The sequence below is a fragment of the Pleuronectes platessa genome, chromosome 12, assembly GCF_947347685.1.
Source record: "Pleuronectes platessa chromosome 12, fPlePla1.1, whole genome shotgun sequence".
Taxonomy (NCBI): domain Eukaryota; kingdom Metazoa; phylum Chordata; class Actinopteri; order Pleuronectiformes; family Pleuronectidae; genus Pleuronectes; species Pleuronectes platessa.
The window spans coordinates 21,989,606-22,013,624 of NC_070637.1; the positions used below are offsets into that span (position 1 = coordinate 21,989,606).

A 24,019-nucleotide genomic window follows, 5' to 3' on the forward strand; every position below is an offset into this window, starting at 1 on the left:
GGGGGGGGGGTATCTTGATAGAAGGATATTAGACATATTCAGGGGACTGATATTTTTAGGGTGGAATTTCCTGCAGATCAAAATAGAATAGTATAGATTTAAATCTAGTTTCATGGGGGTAGCCTCTTTTTAGGAGCCGTATAATATCAGTAATAGACTTTATCTTTTTACTTAAGCATCGTAATATGTCTTCCAGCTCAGGAGGCTCAAACACACACACACACACACACACACACACACACACACAAAAGACAACAGTTAATACAGGAAAAGAATCGACTGGAGGTCTCTGACCACAGCATCCTGAATATGTTTTCCTCTTGGCCCCTGACAAAGCAAACACAGCCGACGGAGCCCAGAGAGACACACACACACACACACACACACACAGAGAGTCTGAGAGGAAACTACAGTACATGCACACCTGGTTCCTGCTGTGTGTCACTGAGGTGTGTGCTGCAGCCAAACCACTGAAAACCACAAAGTGCGACCATGTTTAAAAGTGCACCGCGAGTAATCACGTCCCATGTTTTACTGTCAGTAGCATTAACATGTGTCTCTTGTACTTAAACAAAGAGTTGTGGTTTTCTTGCCGAACCTCGTTTAATAGTTTTACCTTAATTGGCCCAAAGTGCTGTCATTTCATTAAGTGCACTTTAATTTAGGAACATGAAACGTCGAAGAATAAAACAGAGAAATATCTTTACACAACATTTTGACCCTGTTCCTCTCTAAGACAGGACGTCAGGTTGGGTTGATGAAGACACAGATTTGAAGTTGCCTTGGTGTGGAAGCTGTGGCATCAGAGTAAAACCAGGTCAGTTTAATGAGCTATAACCAAAGGAGCTAATTATCTTGCAAAGTGAGAGTTGGTGGGTGTTTGTGTGGAGGCTCGTTCAGAGAGTCCAGATGATCACCACCACATTGGCACAATTAAGCTTTTATAATCACCAAATAAACATAAATAAAATATTTATGACAAAGTAAGATTTATAATACAAGTTCTCATTAATGTATTTGTCTAAAAACATGAATACTCTTATATTTGTTCCTCTAAATATTTTTCTCCATGAGACATTTATAAAAGATTTTTTTATGTAATCAAATTCAACCTGCTGCAGAAAGTAGAAATAGTCTTTTGTCTTCTCACCTTAAAACCACAAAGGGTTTAAACAGTAACTTCTCTTTCTCTGCAGGTTGGAGGAATCCACCCGGCCGGACTGCTACTGTGACTCATGCACACGTGTGACAGTATGTGTGTGTGTGTGTGTGTATTTGTGTGTCGAGTGTGTGTGTCTGTGTGTGAATGTAGGAGGCCTTTATGCGCATGAACGCTTCATTTTTTTTATGCGTGTGTGTTAATGAGTTGTATGAATGTGTGTGTGTGTGCATGGAAGACATATAATTATCTGAGCTTGTGTTTGTGCCAAGCTGTGGAAGGCACCGTACTTTCCGTGTCCTGCAGATGAGCACACACACACACACTCTCACAATCTCTCACACACACGCACACACACACACAGACCCACACACACCCTCACAATCTCTCACACACACACACAGACACACACACACTCTCACACTCTCTCACACACACGCACACACACACACACACACACCATAAGAGGACAAGGGAAAGAAAATAACAAGCGAGTCAGCTTCAGACAGTTCAGACAAGTATATTTAAAAAAACGTTGTCCTCATTTCACCTTAATTAACTTTAATGCCAACAAAGTACAGTGACCTGAGATGAACTGAAGAGGCTGGTGATGGATCGAGCAGGTTTCACAGAAAAATGTCAAATTAGTTGACACTTTGTAAACATTTATTTCCCTATAACTTGTTTAACAGGAAATTCTCAGAGAGAAAACCGAGGACGTGCAGTTTTATGGCTCAGTGGACGTTTGCTTTGTCCTGTCTTTGTGTAAATAGGCTCAATGCTCTATCACTCTGAGATTTAAAAGGATTAGGACACAACATTAATATTCTTATAACAATATTCACAATATATGAATACTACACTGAAGTAATTATTCCTCCTCGTCAGTGTAAGATTCTCACTATGCTTCTGCTGCAGCTCAGTGTGGAAACACACAGAGGGAGGTCATGAATATTTAATGTTATGCAGAAAATATGCCATTTAAAAGTCAGTTCTCTGGGGTTTTAAGAAGTCCACGACATGTGATGTAGCTGAGAGAGGTCCAACTAAGTAGAGAAAGCTACAATTACATTGGTTTTATTTGAAATATATATGTATTTTATACATTGAATGTGTTTTGTCACAGAAATCTTAATTTGTAAAGATGAAACAGTGAAAATATTGAAGTATTAAGTACAATGCCTCAAAATGTTAATTCACTTGCACAGAACTTGCCTCAGTGACTGAACTAAATAATAAAGCACTCGCGCACACTCATGTACAAAGATGAAAAGGCTTTATTTACAGCAATAACAGCATTTGAAAGAAATTAAAACATAATTACAAATATGTTCAACGTACAATAACAGTACAGAAACCCCAACCCCCAACAAAAAATCCAAAAATTGCTACATTTGTACTGGGTCATTTGGAGTCATCAAGTTTGTTATATCTGTACACACAAGCTCTAGCAGATGCATTTCTGTACAGCACTGCAGAAGCACGACACACCACAGGCCCCGGTTCATACCAGACATCACGGGGGGGCATTCACAAGTGGGTGATCGGATCTCCCTTCCCAGTTCTTAATGCATTGTTGTTTTTAACCGGAAGGAGGAAACAATGCTCCTCCCCGTGCCTGGTCTGTCAGAAAATACACAAAAAGAAAGAAGAAGAAATCTAAACACTACAGAGTGGGTCTGTCCATCCGAGCGAAGCAGGTCAGCCACCATCTTTGACACTTTTATCTCTGTGAGCTTTCTGAAATTTTTAAGACTCTGTGGACAAAACCAGTTCCTGCGAACTTCTGTTTACGTGAAACACGTGAATAAAACAGGCCGTCCTTCAAAGTAGCCCCCGAGTGAAAGACATTAAATACAAAAGCTCCCTCTCCTCGGAAGGATTCCCCTGTTCCACTGATCCTACACAGCTCACAACAAACAGGAATCCACAGCACGACTCGCCAAAGCGGCTCCAGCAGTAAAAGCTGTGACTGTTTCTGTCCCGTAACGAATACTAAAGTCAGACGGTGAATCAGCACATCAGCAGGTTTCCATATCAGTTTCAGAAGACGGCAATTCATCTTTCGGTTTCCTCCCTGCCATGCTCTCCTCTCGCTCTCCTCTTGCTCTCCTCTCGCTGTAATACAGTACTTCAAAAAATGAGGTCTTAGGTTTCACATGGCACAATATCACGAACATGCAGCAGTCAGCGCTCTCAGCGTCACAGCCACAGGAAGAGAAAGATTAAGGACACAAGAAGTTCAGTTTAAGTTTAACACTTTTAACAGTCTAACTTTTTGTCGGTACCTCGACGTTTGTTGGCAACCAATAGAACTGGCTCTACTCGCAATGGCAGCCTCTATGAATGGGAAGTATATTGACTATAAATAAAGGCTACTCCTGAAACCAGTTGACGGCCATGGGCAGATTATGAGATGAAAGGTTCAAGGACACAGATATGATCAAATACGCCACCGCTCCATATTAACAGGATCAAGACACAAAGAGCCGCTGTTCATGGTCATTTCTCATCTCTTTGTGTTTCTTCTTTGTGTTTTCTACTTGTCATCTTCCTCGGTTTGAATCCCTTTGTGGACGTTTAGCGTCTCTTTGTGTATTTTAGAGGGCATTTGTGATCGTATGATGTCATATGATATTTGTTATTGCCAATCAGATTCCTATACTTTGGCGCTACAGTCAGTTGGGGCACTTGAACGTCTAATCCATCGTTTAAGAATGGTAACGTTGTGATTTCTGTCCTCAACACTATTTTTCTAGGAGCAGTAACATCAGAGGTGGATCACTGTGGGAAGGATTTCTGGATTTTTCTTTGATACGTCATGCACGCAGCTGGACAGAGAACCTGATGCATTCCAGGAAGTTTCAAAAAGAAGCTTCGAAGCTGAGCAGCTGATTTAACCATTAAAACGTGTGACTGCAGATCTCAGGTGATGTGTAATGAGAGTTTAAAGAACGTTGAAAGTCAGATCAGACTTAATCTGTTATGAAGTGGTGTTGACAGAACTGTGCAAACATCCAAGATGACTCATGGACTTTGGTTATTGAATGTTTTACAACAAACGGCTGCTGCTGCTCTGATTTGCTGCCGGTCTGGAGGACCTCACATTAATTCAACACACGTATCATGTGTGTAAAGTGTAAACCAACCCTTTCATTTGAATCGGATTAAGTCCGAGTGAGGAGTAAAGCTTTTAAATGCATTAAGTGGGATTCCTGAAAATCTCCTTATTCAGATCTCGGTCAAATTGCCTTAAAGGACGTTTCAGTGACAGTGATGGTTGATCTCACCAAACATAAAACAAATTGCATTTCCATTTTTATTCCAGTCAAACTGCGGCTGATGTGATTTTGTGATTAACTGATACAGATCAAAACAACAGATTATTTCACTGGTACCATCAACAACAGCCCAAAAAAAAAAAAAAAAACGGTAGTTTTATATAAATCTCTTTGGTCACTTTCATCACTGGACATTTAAGGCAAAACAGAGCAGTACCGCTGGGAATCATGGGGGGGGCAGTGTAGCCAATACTTCATGCAAGAGGATCCCGTGAGTGCGAAATTTCGAGATTGACAGAACTTTACAAGTTGGTAAGAAACCAAATTTGTCACGTGACCATCGACAAATTTGTTGTTGTCAGGAACGCTCCACTTTGCAGTGCCCCCTAGTGGCCATAAACATGTGGACAGTGACGGTTACATCGTGGTTACATGGTTGGAAAGTGTAGTATCTCTTAACGTACGTGAACGCAGCAGAAATGAGTCTTTAAAATATTTTTGTTCTCGAGGACAGAGGAGATCACATTAAAGATTAACACTTTATCTCAAGTGTTTGATTTTACGAGTCGGCTTCCTCACTTACGTGAAAGAGACAAAACATACGACACAGGTACGATCTCTTGATTACATAAGGTGCTTAGGTCAAATTTCTCTTGCATAAGTCTTGTTCAGGGCAATGACACATTTTAAACGGCATTTCATATTTTGGATTTATGCATTTAAGGGTTTTCAGACTTTCACAAGCTGTTTATTGAATCAGCTGTAACTCCTTATACCCATTTTAGTAATCAGAGGCCAAGACCTTATTAATAAAATCTCCATGACTGATAACATTTCTATATACAAAGAAAAGAAAAAGTATTATCAGTGTTTGTTGTTACTGTTAGATAACCAGTCAGTAACTAAACCCTCTCTGACTCTGTTATCCAGTGTTTGGTTTCTGTCCAGAAGTCTCTCTTGTGAGTGTTTAATGACCTGGCAGGCGTGAGGAGACTTGGCCAGCGTCTGACTCACTGTGCTAATAAACGGATAACATGACCTTGTCAACAAACCAGTACACGCCTGCTACACTCAGTGGAGCCACTAATGACAAATCCAGAGGCTGAGACTGGGAACGGGAACAGGACTGGTCACTTATTGTGGAAGATGTTAAAACGATGTCAAATGAAGGTTTGTAAACGCAGAGGGGCGGGATGTGAGTAAACGTGACCTCGAGTCATGACACAATTAAACGCTTTACGAGGATTTAAACGGTTTAAAATAACATCACTGTATTAATGAGTGAAGAAATATTTTCTTGCTTTGGATTATCAAGGTGCCAAATCTTTGTTTTGGCGCCAAACACAACCAGAGCAAAGAAAGTGAAGCCTCCAAATGTTTGTTTGGGACTTTGTACAAATCAACACACACATTGTATCTGGTGATGAAAGTGGTTTGGTAATTCTTAGAAATCTTCTGTCTTTTAGACTTCAGTGAGGGGGGGGGGGGGGGGGTCATGTGCCAAATGGCTCTAGTGGTTTCAGAAACAGGGGCTCGTCTGTGCAGAGGAAGACTGGTATCAGATACTCTACGGTTGGTATTTACAGAGTAACTGCTCGTGATGTCTGTTGTGCACAAAGTGTGTTCATGAAAAAAACATTGATAAAACTATTCATGTATCAATTTTCCAACTGTGCATGTTCAGAAAACTAATTTCAGACAAATCTGCTTTCTCAATTCATGTACCTTCGAAGGAATACAAATCTAGTTTAGGTAAAAATATTTACAGTATCATTCAAACATTTCATTTTTGGGGAAAGATGGATAATATTAACATGTACTGATCAGTCCAGGGTTTGTTTGTTTTCCCTTATTTAGTTATTAACATTGTTTTTTGCTAAAAAATTCACCAAAACATGGTGTTTTATGTGAGACAACACATTTCCTGGGGCTGAAAACACTGATGAACAGTTGACAGTGCGAGCATAACACAATATTTAATGCTAGCTAAACAACCAAAAAGACACTGTGATTGAGATGTTGTATAAAAAAGCGTCGGCCCAGTCGGTTCCCACACAGCACTGCACGAAAAGAGGAATTTGTCGCTGCAAATTTCAGTGGAATTTCAGGTTAACGGCTGCTCACAGGAATCTACAGGAAGCACAGACAACTGCCAGGAACTGACGGGAACTGACGGGAACTGACGGGAACTGACGGGAACTGACGGGACGTGACAGGAAGTGACTCGGGGATTGGCAGGTTTGTAAAACGACCAGAAACTGGAACACCGCGTCACTTCCCGTCAGTTCCTGGCAGTTGTCTGGTACACCAGGCTTAAAATTCATTTAGAATCTGAAATTGTAGCTTATATAGATTTCCTAAGTCTGCTATAATGAATTACATTTTATACCATGAGCAAAGGTCAATGCTATGACATGTTTTTTGAAACAGTGTAATTTATTTCAACATTATCCCGTCAAGCTCATCCAAGACCACATGTTGGAATAGAGAGAGAAGCTCCACTGCACAGTTTTGTAAGAGAAGTCTTTCTGCTGACACCAAAACACTGACCCTCATATTTTGATATTCAATTGTCCTATTGTTAATATTTAGTCATGTGATGCTTTCTCTGCCTCACATTAATGAATCTACAGTCTCCAGTAACTGCAGTGCTTTTGATTAAGGCTTACTAATAATTAATAATATATATCAATTCATAATATATATATAATATATATATATTAATATACAAATGATTAGTAATTACTATATATTTATTATTTTTATTCATATTGTGTGAGAGGGGTCACCCACGTGTGTATTATAATGACCCATAGTGACCAATAGCAACAGCTCTACCAGCCAATCACAAGTGACTTTTCCGTTTCACAGGTCTGTGGTTTCATCCAATGGTGAAGGGAGATGAGTTCTCACTCCCCTAGCCCCCCCCCCCCCCCCCACTGCTCTGCCGGGGGGTATGTTTTGGGGCGAACGCAGAATTCGCATCCTGTAAACAGGCACTAACTGCCGGGAATTAATTCGGTTTTTCATGCAGTGTGCAGGTCACAGGTCTGTTGCATCCTGGGTACTTATGTGACAGGAGTTTTTCCCTGCCTAAACATTTTCCAAGGTAATATTCAGTTAACAGGACCCATGCACTTTAACAACCCCGGGTCTGCAGAGTTGATCTCCCTGTGAACACATACACTCTATACAAAAAGAAGAAGAGCTTACAGTAACCTACAAAACAAAGAATAAAAGAAACTGTACAAGGCACAGTTGAATGTCCGCAGGCGTCGTTTTGCAGAGAGGCATATTTAGATGACAGGAGGAGAGGAGTGCAAATTCCAGGCTCTTTGGTAGCATCGCGAGGCCTCAGAGACCGTGAAGGAAAAACACAGGCGCACCATAAAAAACACAGGCGTATTACAGAGTTCCATAAAAGTGTTCATACGTGATCTCCATCAAAATTCAAAGTCCCCCCCCTCAGTTGGAACAGAAAAGCACGTAGAGTAAAAAGAAAAAAATCAGGTCACCCCCAACGCAAGGAACATTTAAGATGCGATAGATCCAAAAACACAAATATATTCCTAAAAATGTTACGTCTGCTGGGTTTTATCCAGAGGCTAAACCTGAGAGTGGTCCTGGAGGTTGGTGCCGCCTTGCATGTAGATGAGTCGTCCGATCACGAGGAGCAGGAGGCCCATGCACAGCAGCAGGGTGGGCTCCTGCTGGACCTGTGGCAGCTGGTTCGGATGGATGACAACATGTCTGCGTCCGCCAGCCGCCCCCTGCAACACAAGGACGAGAGAAAACACCAGACACAGCATTAACCAGAGGAATAAACAACATATGCACCAAAAAGTTATCGCAGGTTTCCACCAAGATCCAAGGAAATCGGTTCGGTAGTTTTAGCGTAGTTTTGCTTACAAACCATCCAACGACATACAGATGTTTATTCTTTTATTATGTTCTAATGGACGGCTTCAAACAGAGGTTAGATAAAGTTATCTTATCTTATTTGGCAAACTTAACACCGTTTACGATTTGAAGTGTTGGCTCCTGTGGCCGAACGCTACATTTCCCAAAGTATTCATGTGGTTAATGGTCAAAAACAACTGTGAGAGTTCTCAAACGTCAGCTGAGCCACTTCATGCAAAACCTCCACGGGTTAAAATCCTGCTCATGTTCATCCATCATTTGCATCAAGGTTTTGCATGGCGTGTTCTCGTTTTCACAGAGTGTGCTGTGACATACCATCAGATGTTCAGGTAAACACTGCGGGGTAACAGAGGATCCCTTGATGATTTAAAATCAAAGGACACACGCGTGCATGCTGTGTGTTTACGTCCACAGGAAGCAGGTAAGTACAGTTTTCAACATCCTGCCGCAACTCTGCTGCATCGCCAGGTGTGTCTCAGTGCATATGTTGTGTGTTTATCTGAGTGCGTTGTGTGCTGCTACAGGGCTTCCGATATTCGACCGCACAACTGTTACAGCTTCTACGTTAACAAGCTTAACTCAAGAGAGAGTGCCCATTGATGCAAAGGGTATGTATCTTTAAAATAACCTTAAATGTGTCATGGGGCCAAAAGCATTCACGTTTTAATGAAGAGTAAAATAACAGGAGAAAGAAACTTTGTTTAATGAAAGGTGCTGTCGCTGCTGGAGGGATGTGGTCTAATGATGTTTGAGATTTAAAAAGGTGTACGTCAGTAATTTAGCGTTTCATATCCATAAAGAAGAAGCTGCAAGTGTCTCAAGGTCTCAGAAACATTGGATCCTACACTTCTTATATTGTAGCTGTGAAATATATAATGTGTGGTATTGACTTTGGACATTTTGCAACATCTCCGATCTCCATTGATCTTTGTGTTGTCTGAGTACACCTTTAGAAAATGTCTGATAAGGGACAAAGAGGAGACATGACACTGGATCTATATCAACACATTCAAAATCAACGAGATCCTTTTTCTGGTTTTATTCACGCTGGATGGTTCGAGGTCTGATTAGGAACATCCAGCAACAAGATCAAATCCTGACTCTTGTGTTCTAGTCCTCTGGTTCTTCTTCCATGAAACATTTCATCGTCTCCAAGTAGAGAATTAAATCAACGACTTAAACAAGTGTTTTCTGTTATTCTTACTGTCCCTGCAGTGGACAGCCTGGTGCTTGAGCCTCGGACCGTCACTCCAGCACCTGTCGACGGAGGAGAAAGGACATTTCCCCTGGATGGATGCCCACCAGGAAAACAACTCATTTCAAGCCCAAGTTACGTCACATACCCTCACTATTGATTCCAGTTCAAGCGGAGGATTCTTCTCATTTAATTGAAAACCCGACCCGGTTGGCCGCCAGCAGAAAGTCTGCCCCTGAGAAATCTGTGTGAATGTGAAGCTTTGAAAAAAAGATCCTCCCTCAGCTGCTGTTTGCTCGGCTATTAAATAAAACTTTATAACACTCGGGCCGAACGCGTTTACAAGAATAACTTTGTTCATTTACAAGAGTGGGAATCAGTTTTTTCCGGTGGGAGATGATGTCCTGTTTTGGCATGAAGCCCTTCACATACACACACCAGCCGGTTGGACTGTACAATACCAGCCAGACACTGGCGCAGAATAAGCCCCGGGGCGAGACTGCACTCTGAAAAACAGGATCTTTATGGATGAGGGAGTGACACAGAGAGGGAGGGAGGGAGGGAGGGAGGGAGGGATATCAAAGCTATGTGGTTTGGTGGTTTGATTCGAAAAGCGAGCCAGAAGCCACAGTAACCTCTGAATGCCAGAGGAGGAAACAGGTGAGGGGAAGACTAGTCAACCCTGCGATGAATCATTGTGTGATTCAAATTGTGCTTCGGACTCACAAGGTCCCACCAACAGGTCAGAGCTGACCTAGGATCTGCCAGAAGACTGATTTAAACCAGACTGGACTCTGGTTTCCTGCACAGAACAGCTTTAACAAGCCGACCAGATGCACGCCCACACCAGTCATGAGCTGGTTTCATCCACAGGTCACCAGAACATCTCTCAAACCACTACTGGATAAATTACCATTACAGGTTCTGGCATTCATGTTCCCACTCTGGGAAAATAACACTTTGGTGATCGCTTCACTTCTTTTCAAGCGGCAGTATCAGTTCAAAAGTTCAATTTGACTAAATACCTGCGAACTAATGACAGTTGTGTACAGTTAACATGGTAAATAAATCATTATCATACAACTGTTTTCACACACGCACATGTAGGGCCCAGGGCCGCTAGCTTCATTAGCTTTTAAATGTTTAGGGTTAGAGTTTTAAATGAAATCCACCATAAAAAGTAACAAAGCCATTTTTTCTGCCAACAAAAAAGTGGCACAAATACTGTTTATTTCTGGAAAAACACTTAATTGTGGTTTAGACGTGTGTTTTTCTTAGTCTTCTTTTATAAGATTTCCTTTCCAGTAATGATTACCTTATGAACTTTCTGACTCTGGTCAACGTTTGAGGTGAGATGAAGGAAGTTGCTGAGCGAGCAGCAGAGACTAATTTCTCTGCAGCCCAAAACACTGAGCCTTTATTTTCCCTGAATGTTCGTCAAGGGACTGTTGTTGTGTTTGGCCGCGACGTGAAGAGCGAACTCTCCAAACACTGAATTGTGTGGATTTGGTTTCATCCCTGCGACCTGCACATCTGCCATTTTCATAAATCACAGCTGCAGAAGTAGTAAAAACACATTAATTCAACCTCCCTCTTTCAGTTTGGCAGCACACGAACTCCGGAGTTTGTTGTTTGAATCACAGATTTGCACCTTGTCTTCGTAGTGAGAGGAAAAGTTTCAGTGAACTTTCCACAGGATTAAAGAGTTTGCATTTGTCTTCATTCATTTATTTTCTCAGATAACATCATTTCTGGCCCTGAAGAGACTTGATCGCACTTTTTAATGTTGTGAAAAGAGTGACGTTATTATTGAAGTGAGTTTTCTCTCACAGCAGCGTCAGCTTCATGTTGCACATTATGGACTCGTCTCTCCTCGAGGCGGCTTCGGGAGACAGACTCCAGGTCTGTGGTTTGGAAGTTGGCAGCGTGTCGGTGCTCTCTCCTCACCTCATGAGCCGCCGTAATGATCTGATCTGTCAAGATGGTCTGCAGTAAAACTAAAGGAGGGGAGGGAGTCGGGACCACACCGGCAAATCCATACGAGTCTCAAGATACTAAGCAAACTGACTGAAAGCTTGTTTCACTATTACATCTTCAATTTGTTGAAGGATTGATGTTTAGATACCTTTTATTTGACACCTGTTATTATTAAACATTTGTAAATTATTGCAAAGAGCAGGGATTTTTAAACTCCATCATATCCATTACAACCACAGTCTGAGCGTTACTGGACCAGCTGGGATTCACAGCACTTAAGATATGTAACCATTCCAGATAAGGACGAGGACAAAACCCTTCAGTTAAACATGTTGATGTCCTTCTGCATTATATTCTGGTAAAAGATAAATGGATTGATTTGATCCATCGCTTATCAAGTCTTCAACTAAAGGCCCCTTTATGCCATGCTTTTCTATAGGGACTCTTTAGGGTCATTTACAGGGGAATCGAACCACTAACCTTCTGTCAAGCTGCGCTTCCTCCTGAGGCACAGCTGCATGCCCGTCCACAGTTGTGGTTGTGACTCATATTTCACACCTCCTGCTAATGAAAGTGCAGGAGAAACTGTGAATCGTGACAGAACCGGGGGATGTGGTGCAGCTGGGACGTTCGTGGTTGAACCAAACTGATGCATTTACATGTGATCAGTGTCAAACCAGATCAGGAGCCATCGGATCATCGGCCTACATTTCCACTTGAGGACTGATATCACCCTCATGTCTGTGCTCGATCCTGAAGGCTGTTATCTTAGATTAAGATAAAGGAAAGGAAAACAACCGGCCCTGCTCTGCCCAAAGTTTAAACAAATAAAGCTACCAGCTCCACCTGCACTCAAAAATTAGTGTGTCGTATTTTGTGTAAATCACAAGCAGCGATGCCAAAAGGGTTACGGTAAACCAAGTGTTGGTTGGAACACAAATAATTGCCTGGGATTAGAAACCCCACAGGCAGATAAAGGGGGCTGGTCTGTTATTTGGGTGATTGGTTGTATTTCACAGTCGGGATGAGAGGTTTGATTTCTCTGCAACGAGGAGCAGACGAACGGCTCAGCTGACAAACTGCAGCTCGAGAGTCTGACACCAAGCCAGAGCCGGCCTCACCAACCACTCCGGGCTTTCAACCTTGTACCTACGGATTACAGAAAAGGAAAACACACACACACACAGAGAGACACACACTTGTGGCTCCTCTAATAGTTTCCTCATTTGAACTCTTACCTCACATAACCCCTATCATCATCTGAAAATAGAAAACCTGTCGCCACAACCCATTTTCCTACTCTCACTGCAACTCCACGGGCAGGAGTCCATCTCTCGTGTACAAACACAAACTAACAGACACACACACAGAGTGATAGTGTAGTACATGCACTTACACAAATCTACGACACAAGAGAAACCCAAGAAGGGCATCGTCCACATAAACTAACTCGATAACTCATCAAGCACACAACCAGTGAGTTGTTGTGTCAGCGAACCAATGAAGCAACCACACAACCTTTCATTCAGAGATGATACAACCACTAACTGCATGTTGTAATCACTACAGATGTTTTAACATGTTTTCCAAACCACACACTGTTTTATATTTGCAGACATTGGTTTCCCTTCGCTTAAGATTAAACATGAAGGTCCTGTAAAACAAGTGTATAGATCCATGGAAATAAAAGATAAACACATCTTCTGGGGTGAGGAGTTCAAATGTGGGTAGGAAGCTCCAACACCGGAGATTTGCATTCATGCACAACAAAGACACACAAAGAAAATGATTTGTGCATTTTGCTAGAAACAAGGTCCAGGTCCAGGGGGCCTGAAGTTCCCATCGGCTCTTCAATGAATGCATCGTCTTTTCAAATGAATCTGTGATTTAAGTGGCACCTCAATGAATTACCTCATTACCTCAAGTGAAGTGAAGGCTGGAGAGCTTTGCACAGAGCATCCACCTTCCCTCTCACATATCTTTCCAGTTGTGTTTGGAAACTGCTGCTGTTTCTGCTCGAGACTTTGGGAAAAGACACATTTGTGCTGGTTTTGTTTCTCGTCTTCTCGTCTCTTTCTTTTCCCAGTGGAAACATTGAGTCAGCCCGTTCCAAGAAGCTCATGTGACTTTGTTTGGTTACCACAGCTTACTATGCTGCCGCTCAAAAATAGCTCACAAAGGCCCGAAACACACACACAAGTCTGCACAGCTATCATTGTTAGGACAAGGCATTGAGTTCCATTCATTGTGGAGAGCAGAACGAAAACAGTTTCCCTAAAACCTTGACCAGGACCTCAGAGGTGACTCTTCTGTCTTAGTGACACTCGTGTTCACATGTAAACATCAGTTTACACACGATCCTTTACATGCAATCTCACACGACAATTCAACACCACTACACAATAGACTGTTACATTCTCACAGATTAAGGATCAGATTTATGATAAATTGTGGAGGTTATGGCATCGCTTCATTTATTCCTGTTCTATGAACTAGGTTATCCTTTGTAGTTTTTCTTGCGTGACAGACCCTCAGACGAGCGTCATCTTTTAAGGGAGGAGCTTCTTGGATGGAAAGTGAAGGAGTGATAAACTCTCTCTCTCCCGCTCTTTGTCTTTCACGTTCACTCGATCACACACAAACAAAAACACGAGCAGCCGATGACAAGTGACTGGTCCACAGTGTCCCTCCGCGTTATTTCTGTCTGCAGGACAAAGGGGTTTACCTCACAGTCAAAGCGTGTGTGTTGGAGTTTGTGTGTGTGTGTGTGCGCGCCTGTGTGTGTGCGTGTGCGCGCGTGTGTGTGTGTGTGTGTGTTTTGGCGGGATAATTAGACCTTGTGCTTTGCTCTCAGAGTTGTTTAACCATAGGGCTGAGCCATAATGGATCTACACTGTCACGGACACTAGACTGTGACACCACATGCACACAGGCATGTACATGCGCACGAACACACATGCTCTCACACACACACACACACACACACCACTGAGCAGGTTTACAGATGTTTGAAAACAAACACGCACACATAATCACGCACATGTTGTGTAAATGTTTAACAGAGAGAGAACGACAGAGAGAGAGAGAGAGAGAGGACAAAGGAGAGCGAGTCAGAGGGAGGACGACTGAAAAACAAATGATTACTCATCATTATATCAGTGAATAAACCCATTTTCATGAAAGTGAATCATTTCGATACTGTTTCTGTGTAAAAGTCTCTCTTATATAAGTGGTTTACTAATTTCTCAGGAATTAGAAAGCGTGTGAGCGGTTGGTGTGTGAATGTCTCTCAGGTAGCGTGAGTCATTTCATAGCCTGAGGTGATGCAGCTCTGCGTCTCAGCAGACGCCTTCAGGCGCTCACACTGACTAAAGCTCTTTTGTCAACACGGGCAGCTCCGTGTTTAACTCTGCTGGGGATGAACCGTTGGTGATAATGTGAGAACTTGTCAGAAAGTGCCCTCTAAGCCCCGGGATAAATTTACTGTTAATACAAAGCAAATCTTAAGTCACAATATCATAATTGAAATGAGAAAGTCCGGAGAATATCCGTACCCAGCTGTCGGCTGAAGAGATCAGGACCATGGCGGCGCTAAAGGAAGCGTTAATCAAAGATCTCCACAGTTATGAGGATTCATCATGAATCTGAGGAACAAATTTCATGGCAACAGTTTCAGACATTTGAATAAAAAAGGAAACGATGGCAATCTCACTGTGGAGCTGGAGGAAAAGTCAGGACAACACCAAAGTCTGTGAGATTCATCTTCTGTGGAGCAGGAATGTTATGAAACTGAATTTCACAGCAACCTGTGCCAATAAAAACAAAGTTCTCTCTTAGTGTGCAGGTTTCCAGAGAAGGTTGGATCATGGGTCTGCGCTCCGGGCCGAGCCGATCGGGGGCAGCTACACCGTGAAGTCAACCCCCAGAGCCGGACATGATTCAAGATGATTCATCCATCCTGCTGGGCCTGGGTTTCATGCCAGCGTGAAGAACACGGCATTGTCGAGAACTTTTCCAACAAGACCGTAAAACCCAGCTGGTTACTCGTCTGTTTGTTCAAACTGTTCTCAGGGGGCTTTGCATAGTGACTGGCAGCGAGTTGGACAGAAGCCTGCCATGCAAAGGACCTGCAGGATCAGATTGAATCCTGGATGTTTTTTTAAGCATGGAGGAGATCGGAGGATGACGCATTTCCTGTCCTCACACACACGATCAAAGACCACCGCACTTAAACCTGACGATTCATTATAACTCGGTAGAAGGTGAAGACTTTCCCTGTCCTCCTGGGATCGTTGGGCTGAATCCAAACTTGATAACAAGGCTTTGCATTGACCGCTGAGCCGAGTCATCGCTTCAGCCCGAACAGGAAGCTCATGGAGCGTCAGTGTTTCCAAACATCTGCCGGTCGAGACTAACAAATGATTTCAGGTTACCTCGCTCAGAAACTCTGGAGTCGTGTGTGCGAGAGTGTAGCAATGCTTTTTAAAATAAAATGCATTAATGTGGATGCAGCCTTAAGATTCAATCAGTGCAGTGGTGTCAAAGTGTCCCCCCCCCACCCGTTTGGCCTTTTCTTTATCAGGGGGATGATTGTTCAATCTAAGCAGAACAAATGACCCTGAAAGTATTCTTCCCTCTTGTGTTCCTCTCAGCGTGATGACTAAGTATCTGATTAAAATCTGAAAAACCTGAAAATCGTCTTGTGTTGTTGGAGCTGCGTGAAGTCACTTCTCAGAAACACCTGGTGAGAGAACAGGGAACAAGCCTCCACGTTCCTCTTTTCTCTGCCTCCTCATTGTTCCGCAGCTTGTGCAAACACACTTTCTGGATTATTATTACCCGAGGTCACAGAGGCCTCAGCACCAAGACACACACTCCCTCCTCTCCTTCTTTCTCTCTCTTTCCGTCTTCCCAGGCAGTGAGGTGTTGAGTCACAGCCTTGACTCATCACACTCACAGACTTCCACAGCTCTGTTCTCCTCTGCAGCTCCATTCACAGGCGTCGGGGACAAACCACCTTCCCCGTGAGACTCTCTTGGCTCGTTCTGTGACCCGGCTCCAGGGAATTTCCACACAAATGAAAGGATGTGCATTCGTCCTGATGTCAGTGAACCCTCTGACCTTTACACATAGCGGTCCGAGAGGGGTTGATGGTCTATCAGAACCTGACCGATGGCTGCATAACCCAGCTCCATGGGTTTGAGAGCAACATGAAACCTTAAGCACTTAAATAATTTCCCTTCTGGGGTTTTGTGGGTCTTTGGTTGGGGAGTGTGTGTGTTTGGGGGGGAAATGTGAACGTTCATCTTTACAGCCGTTAAGCTTCTGACACCGTGGGGGAATTCGAGGCTTCTTACTGGGGCCTGTCATGCTTTTTGTTGACTTTCATTTTTTAATCCATTTCTGTGATGAGTTTAGAGTGAACTCAACCTAGCACTGAGTCCCCCCCCCCCTACCCCCTACCCCCCTGGCTTCCCAACGCTCCAGTCTGCTCCTTGACAGAGTAAATAGAGCTGTGATGATGATGAAACCTGCAGAAATGATGCCAGGGGAAACAGAAGCCAGGAGGAAGCGAACTCCCGACTACGGCCACGCAACTTTGCAACACACCCGCTCAGACGTGGAGGTTCACATTCCCGGGGATAATGAGATTATTTCTTCAGTCAAGCAACAGTCAGACTGATGTAACTGTCACTTCCTGTCATAATAGGAGCTGGAGAAACTCACTCCGCTTTCAAAATAATTAGGTCACACGTTCAAATCACTGTTTCACAATGGAGCTGCATGGAGATTGTGTGTTGCTTTCACACATGAACTCTGGGAAATTGGGTCTGGACTTTGCCTTTCACACATGATCAGTATCACCGAAAGCTCTTGATCTGTTTGAGTTATTGTGATTCTTCTAGTTTTGCATCTGTCGTGCGATAGAAACGTCATCGCCCACTCGCTTCCTGCAGAAAACACTTGGTGCATCTTTACAATCCACAATGTTTAACAAGTCATGTCGCGAACACACAATAAACAAAAAAAACTGCTTGGAAAAAGCATCGCTCCATAGCACTACTAGTGGTGAAAACCTCCACTAGCTCTACTGGCGTCTCCATCTTTTGATTGGTGCGAGTCGTTAAAGTGGAAAATGATTTTAGCATTTCCTGCCTAATTAATTGAACCCAGTAACAACACATAACTCTCCCGGGCCAGTAAAAGAGCCCAGCAGTCAGAAACACCTCCGGATAATCAGCTCCTCGGCCCGAGAGCCAAGAAGTAAATCAGCCAAATTACTGCTGCAGGGGAGGCTGAACAAACAGCCTCCACTTTTATAATGAGAGCAGTCAATGAGCTGCTGTGGGTCTCACCACATTTAAACACCCAATTTGTTTGTTTAAGTTTCTCCCCCTGATGCTGGTGACTAGCTGAGGGCTTTGTGGAGCAGAACGAAGCTGCTCTCCTCCGGCTGGGCTCAACAAGTCGTTCCTCTAGTGTCCAGGGGCTGGTTCCTTCTATCACACGTCTGTTTTCTTTTCTTTTTTAAGATGCAGCGGTTACTCTGGCGTCTGGATTTGTTTTTCTCACAGGGGGAAATGACCAGCTGAGCATTTTTCCTAATCTTCAGCAGCTTCGTATGAAAGTCACACAGCCTCTGTCTTGACCCGACTTTGCCTTTCATTCACTACCTGAACTGCAGCGGATTGATAAACCCTGGTTAATCAATTATAACAACTTAATCTCAATAGTGACAAGAACACACAAATTAATTCTCTGTTTGCTAATCACTACCACCATCTGCAAGTCAGCACTTTGCTGCAGAGCTCTGCAGAACATGGTCACACAAGGTTGGCCTAAGTACCTTCACACCCACACACACAGACACACACACACAAACACACACTGATCACTGACCCTTAGCAGCAGGAGTCTGTTATAATCATCTCCAATTCGTCGGAGCTCCTGTCCGACTGCCTCCTCCTGCATCTCCTCTGCTGCGTCTCGCTGCAGCATGCTAGAGGGGCGGCGAGAGCTTCCTGAAACAGAGGAGAAAACCACAGGTTGCTAAAACGGTCACGCATGTATTGCATGTGGAAATGTGACATGTAACATGAACAGACACAAAGAGGGGGGGACAAGTCTCTGTGGATGTAAACACTGCTCCTCGACAACTGTGCCCACGATTTTTAAGATCTCACACAGTTCAAGTGAGATCGGTCGACTCGTCATTTGATTTAGAATATTATGATGAACAGTAAAGAAAAGGACTGACACCTAAACCTCCACATGGGATTTTCCTGCCACCACATGTAAACAGAGTTCACCGGTGACAGGATTGGAAGGAAAATCCTTATCAAGTCAAATAAAAGCAGACGAGCAGAGTGAGATTCAGAAAGTGGTTCACAGCCCAGTGGAGTTTATTAGATGTTAGAAAAGATGCACAGACATGATGACACAACGATAAAACCCACGGAAGAGATGTTAATCAGAGCAGGTGGATTAAAAACAACACACACACATCCTTGGAGAAACTTTATTACAACAATTAGTTGTAAATTCAGACTTAAATTGGAGAATATGGAGCAGAACATAACCAAATATATATATTTTCATTGAAATCAGTCACCATATTTCATGTGCACGTGTCTAAATATCAATATGACAAAGATGGTGAGAAATATCAGTGTGCGTGTGAGCAAAAATACAGAATTTGTGTGTGTGTGTGTGTGTGTGAGTGTGTGTTTTCGTGGTTAATCCGTTATAGTCTCAGGCTGAACGACTCTATGACTATGAAAGGTTCTGACCTGTCACTGATCTACGCTTATGACTCATACGCGCCGTTATGAAACTTACACTTAATATTTCTGACATCCTCTAACACTGTAGACGCTGACACAGCAAAGAGGCTGCGTCCTGATCAGTGGATGACATGACGCTGCAGACCACACAGGTAAAGGACGAAGAAGAAGAAGAAGAAGAAGAAGAAGAAGAAGAAGAAGGAGACATGCATGGACATGGGACTGGGATATAATCCAGAGCTACACGCTGGTAATCCATCAATTTGAAAACGACATGACTTCACTTCACTAGTGTTTAAAAGCAGGTTGGAGCAGATAAGCCGTCAGGTGACAGTGATGCCGTTTGAATAAGTCATCCAAGTCGCCTCAGGGCACAAATGTTTACAGAGAGAAGGACGAGGCTGGAGACAAAGGTGAGAACTTGAGCTCATATTCAATTATTAAACTGATATGGACACAACAGCAGTGCTCAGGGGAATCAGGTACTAGGAAGTTGGTTCTATAGATTTGCTGGACTGGGTTTTTTCCTCTCAGAAGAGTTTAGTGTGTCTCACTTTTTTGAGTTGTTCACCAAAGGATATGTGGTGTAGATGCATGTGTGTCTGTGTGGATGGAATTGCTGTGACTGTTCAGAATACCTTCTGGGTCTCGGCTAATTCTCCGTTCTTTCCGACAGAAAATTGCGGCCTGTGAACAGCAACACTTAATCTGAAGAGTCTTAATTGACCCACAATGCATTAGGAATTAGACACACTTAAGACAGTTAATAATTTAGTCAGCCTGGTGCAGCCGATTAACTTGATAGATCCAAGCCTCGGGGAAACATCTGTCTCTGTGCAGCCGGCCCCCTGAGGTTGTGTTGTAATTAAACCCAGTGAATGTAAATCAGACAAGAAGACAAGAAGTGGAGTGAATGTGAGGAAACCTGAGTGTGATCGCCCTGCAGCAGGAGGAGGAGGAGGAGGAGGAGGAGGAGGAGGAGGAGGAGGAGGAGGAGGACGTGTTGTGACCGGAGCTGTGATCACAGAGATCATCAAGCCGTCACAGAGACACCGAGGACAGGATGATAAACTGATCCTCCTCAAGCTCCGGCTCTTTATCATCATCTCAAACACAAAGAGCGACCAGCAGCGGTGATAACTCAGACCGTTTTTTTGTATCGAGGACAATCGTGTATGATATTTTTGTGTGTCTGTGTGTTATCTCCTATTTCTCCTATCTGATGGACGTAGAGGATTGAATGAGAGGCGAAGGGTTTCTGTCTGCGTTGCACAAAGGAGCAGGAGGCCTATTTTGACTGCCATACACACACACACATGCACATACAGACACACAAACACACACAGAGAGGTCTATTTTGATTGTTGCACTTAATGAATGACCTGCACACGCTTGCTGGTTTGTTTTGACTGTTATCTCGTCCGTCTGGCTGCAATAGAGAAGAATAAGTGACGCTAATCACTGCAATTACAACAGTGAAGCTTCCAGATGTTTTAACTCAGCCTCCGGTCTTCACTTCACCCAGAAAGAAAAGACTCCTGCTTACATACATGCACTGAACATTTTCCTGAAGTTCTCCAGAGGGGCTGTATTCGAGGCTGCAAATATTTCAGACGGTTGATCCGGACATTTTCCAGAACTTTTCCTGATGGCACCAGGTATAGAAGTCTGGAGGTGTCTGAATGAGTCCATGTGAGGTCATGACCTTCCTTCTAGACTCTACTCAGACGCCAGCCCTCGCCTGAACGTTGCAGACATTTTCCTGTTGTTGTGAACACGTCTGACCCGAATAATGTCCTGCTGCTTCTTCATATGTGCAAATCAAACTCCAGAAAATGTCCAGACAAAACGGCTTGATAACTAAAAGTAGAGGTGCAGAGGTAAATGCAGAAAAGTGTTTTTCTGCATCTGAAGAACCAACTCGGTTTAAAGAATCCGAGAAAAACGAATAGTTAAAAATCTTATCAGGATGAGAAAATGCTTCTCCACAGTGGAGGTGTTTTTTTTCATTCACTCTGTTATTGTTTGTTTTGACAAATCTCAAACCTCACGGCTCCGTTTGGTTTGAAACCAGGCAACAGCGAAGACAACTGCAGCCGAAAGCCTCACCACCAGAGGCCAGAGTCTGTTTCCCGGTTAACATGTGCTCATATAAACAAGTTCACTGCAGCTCTATTTCCCATCCCTGCTGCCGGAGGTGACAGACTTGCGTGTCTCGCTTTTGTGTCTAAATAAACAGCAGACATAAAAACAGGGTCGAGGCTGTGAGAGGCGTCGAGTGTTCCACAAACACTCGGGTGGTTCTATCAATAGAAACACAAACCTACACAACTCTGTGTCGTGTTTTATTCTAAACATTGAGGAGTTAACAAAATGAGTTAGGGTGTTTTCAGAAGTGTTGGTTTTTACGAGATATAACAAACCTGATGTCATCAAATAATCCTAACTCCAAAAAATGGTGAGTGGACTTTCATCACTTTCTGTTGAACTGACACTTCAACTTTTTTACACTGCCTCAACACTTCAGCTTCCTGAAGGGGAAGTGAACCAACAATTCTACACATCGCAGTCTGTTTACAGATCACAAACTGCCTTGAGACGCGCAGGGAACTCGAGCTGATGTGGAAGAAGAGGAAGAAGAAGTAGATCCAGGAGATGAAGGTAACGCACCTTGACATTTGGTTGACACCCACCGAGAAACCGAACAGAGAAGAAGAAGAAGACTTCTGAAAACGGCTTCAGTGAAGTGGACTTGGTTAAAGTCACTGAATCGACATGTGACCTACTCACCTGGAACTAGGTTAATACGGAGCAAAGTGGGAAAACTCTATCTTCCCTCATGAGTAAGATCTTCATCTTCATCTTCTGCACACAACTGTTAACATTCACCACCACCGCCCAAATCGTTGACAGAGGAAGCCTCAGGGAGCTTGTGTTTGGCTACTGCACACCCACACACACCAGTGAAAGCAGCAGCTAGTGAAAACAGTCAGAGCAGCTTCTAGGGCTGATGCAGAACAGCAACTTTCACACACACACACACAAATATAGATATTATGGAGTGTGTATTGTGTTGTTAGACACAGTTCAAATTGCAGTTTTACAACCCTCCTAAATCTGATTGTGAGGGATAAGAAAAAGGATCTAGAGCGTAGTTATGTTAAAGCAAACTTGAGCTGAAGGACATTGGAGCACATTGATGTCTAGGTTATCATCTCTAGAAATAAAAAGGTGCTGGATAAGTAGAGCAGCCGCGTTTTTTTTGGTACATTTTGATATTTTTCCACTTAAAACTTGTCGGGGGACTTTGTAATGAGAACCTCTGATGTCCCACATGCGTGTTATTGGAGGTTAGTCATCAGTTAATCATCAAAGCGCCTGTGCTCACCAGAACGCCGCCCCAACTCCCGTCCTCCTCCGTGCGCCTCAGCCAAGCGCTGCAAGGCGTGGTTCATCGCCTGGCCGCTGAGGCTCGGGGTCTGCGTGGCTCTGTCAGCCGTCACCGGCCGCGGGGAGAGCGGGGAGCTCGGCAGCGAGTCGCCGTCGAAGGAGAAATATCCACTGGAGTGGCGGCGAGGGAAGGTGAATATAGACCTCTTCTGAAACACGCCGAGGCTGTCCACGGAGGAACGGCCTCTGCACCGAGCCGGCGAGAGCGGCTCCCCTCCTCCTCCGCTGGAGCCGGTGTCGCTGCTGCCGCTGCTGCTGCTTTGGTTCGAACGGGAGGTTTGCGCGGATGCTCCGGTGGCACCGACTCGTGGTGGATCTCCTCCGCTCTCCTCTGTGGCCGTTACTGCGGTCGGGCCATCGGACCGGTTCGGTGGTCTGTTGGATGAACAGAACGGAGCCGTGAGCCTGGGCTGTCATCACCCTGCGCAAACAGCCGACAGCCGCGCGTGTCTGTTGCCTGTGGAGCTGCAGCGGAGCGTGTGGCGGCGCAGAGCCCGGTGCGTAAAGGACCGGACCCATTCACAATGGGGGGGCGCAGTGACCCTTTACGCACGGAATCCCTGTGCCAAAAATAAACTGGACAATAGGTTCGTTTTAAGAAACTTAACCCAACTCTATCTCAGCTGATACTCACAGACGCGCGGCTGTGGTGCGTGTGTAGTGTCTGATAAGTGAACGCGCAGTGGACGTGTTCCTGTTCAGGCGGTAGCTGCAGGTTTCCTGTCCACACTGACCGCCCAGTGCGTCTCCTTTGTTTGGCAGAAGCTGCTGATTGCAGCAGATTTTTTTGTTTGTTTGTTTGACTTGCGGGGAGAAGAGTAATCGGGCCTGAAGGGAGAGGAGTCTGGACTAACTTCAACTGCGTCACCACGAGTCGGACAGAAAGTCACCAGTCTGGAAATGTCACTTTGAACTAAATCTACCAAAAACAAATTATGTTGTCAAGTCCCTTTTGTTAAAAAGAAAATAAAGATTCACACCGCGAACAACGTAATTTACACATTAGTCATTTCAGAATCTGGAATCTAAACTTTACAATCAACAAAGGGGGCTTCCAAATTTCAATATTGTGTCGCTGCGCTTCCTGTTTGTCCAGACTAAACGACAGCTTCCTTCCCGCTGACACTGACCTACTTCTGGGCCCAAATGACCCCAAATGTAAATATAGTTTAAACAAAAAGTCTTCATGTCACACTTTTTACGCATCTTTGATAAAATTTTCTCTTTTTACGCACGGATTATCCACCACCCT

The 24,019-nt window shown here is 43.9% G+C and overlaps 1 protein-coding gene across 2 annotated transcripts in view; it reads right to left on the reverse strand.

The window, feature by feature from the left end:
- Window positions 1-2,418: 2,418 nt before the first annotated feature.
- Window positions 2,419-24,019, reverse strand: part of bcl2l11 (BCL2 like 11) — a 23,090-nt gene continuing 1,489 nt past the window's right edge. Inside the window, exons 2-5 of one of the 2 annotated variants that reach the window (XR_008341468.1) lie at window positions 22,706-23,142; window positions 18,434-18,555; window positions 6,650-8,210; window positions 2,419-6,619 (exon numbers count right to left, since the gene is read on the reverse strand). Coding sequence is in view for 1 of the 2 variants with exons in the window: in XM_053435718.1 (XP_053291693.1) it covers window positions 8,046-8,210; window positions 18,434-18,555; window positions 22,706-23,142 (724 nt within the window). In the remaining variant the exon portion in view is untranslated. Of the gene's footprint in view, window positions 8,211-18,433; window positions 18,556-22,705; window positions 23,143-24,019 lie in introns of both variants that reach the window. The other variant, XM_053435718.1, reaches the window with a different exon arrangement.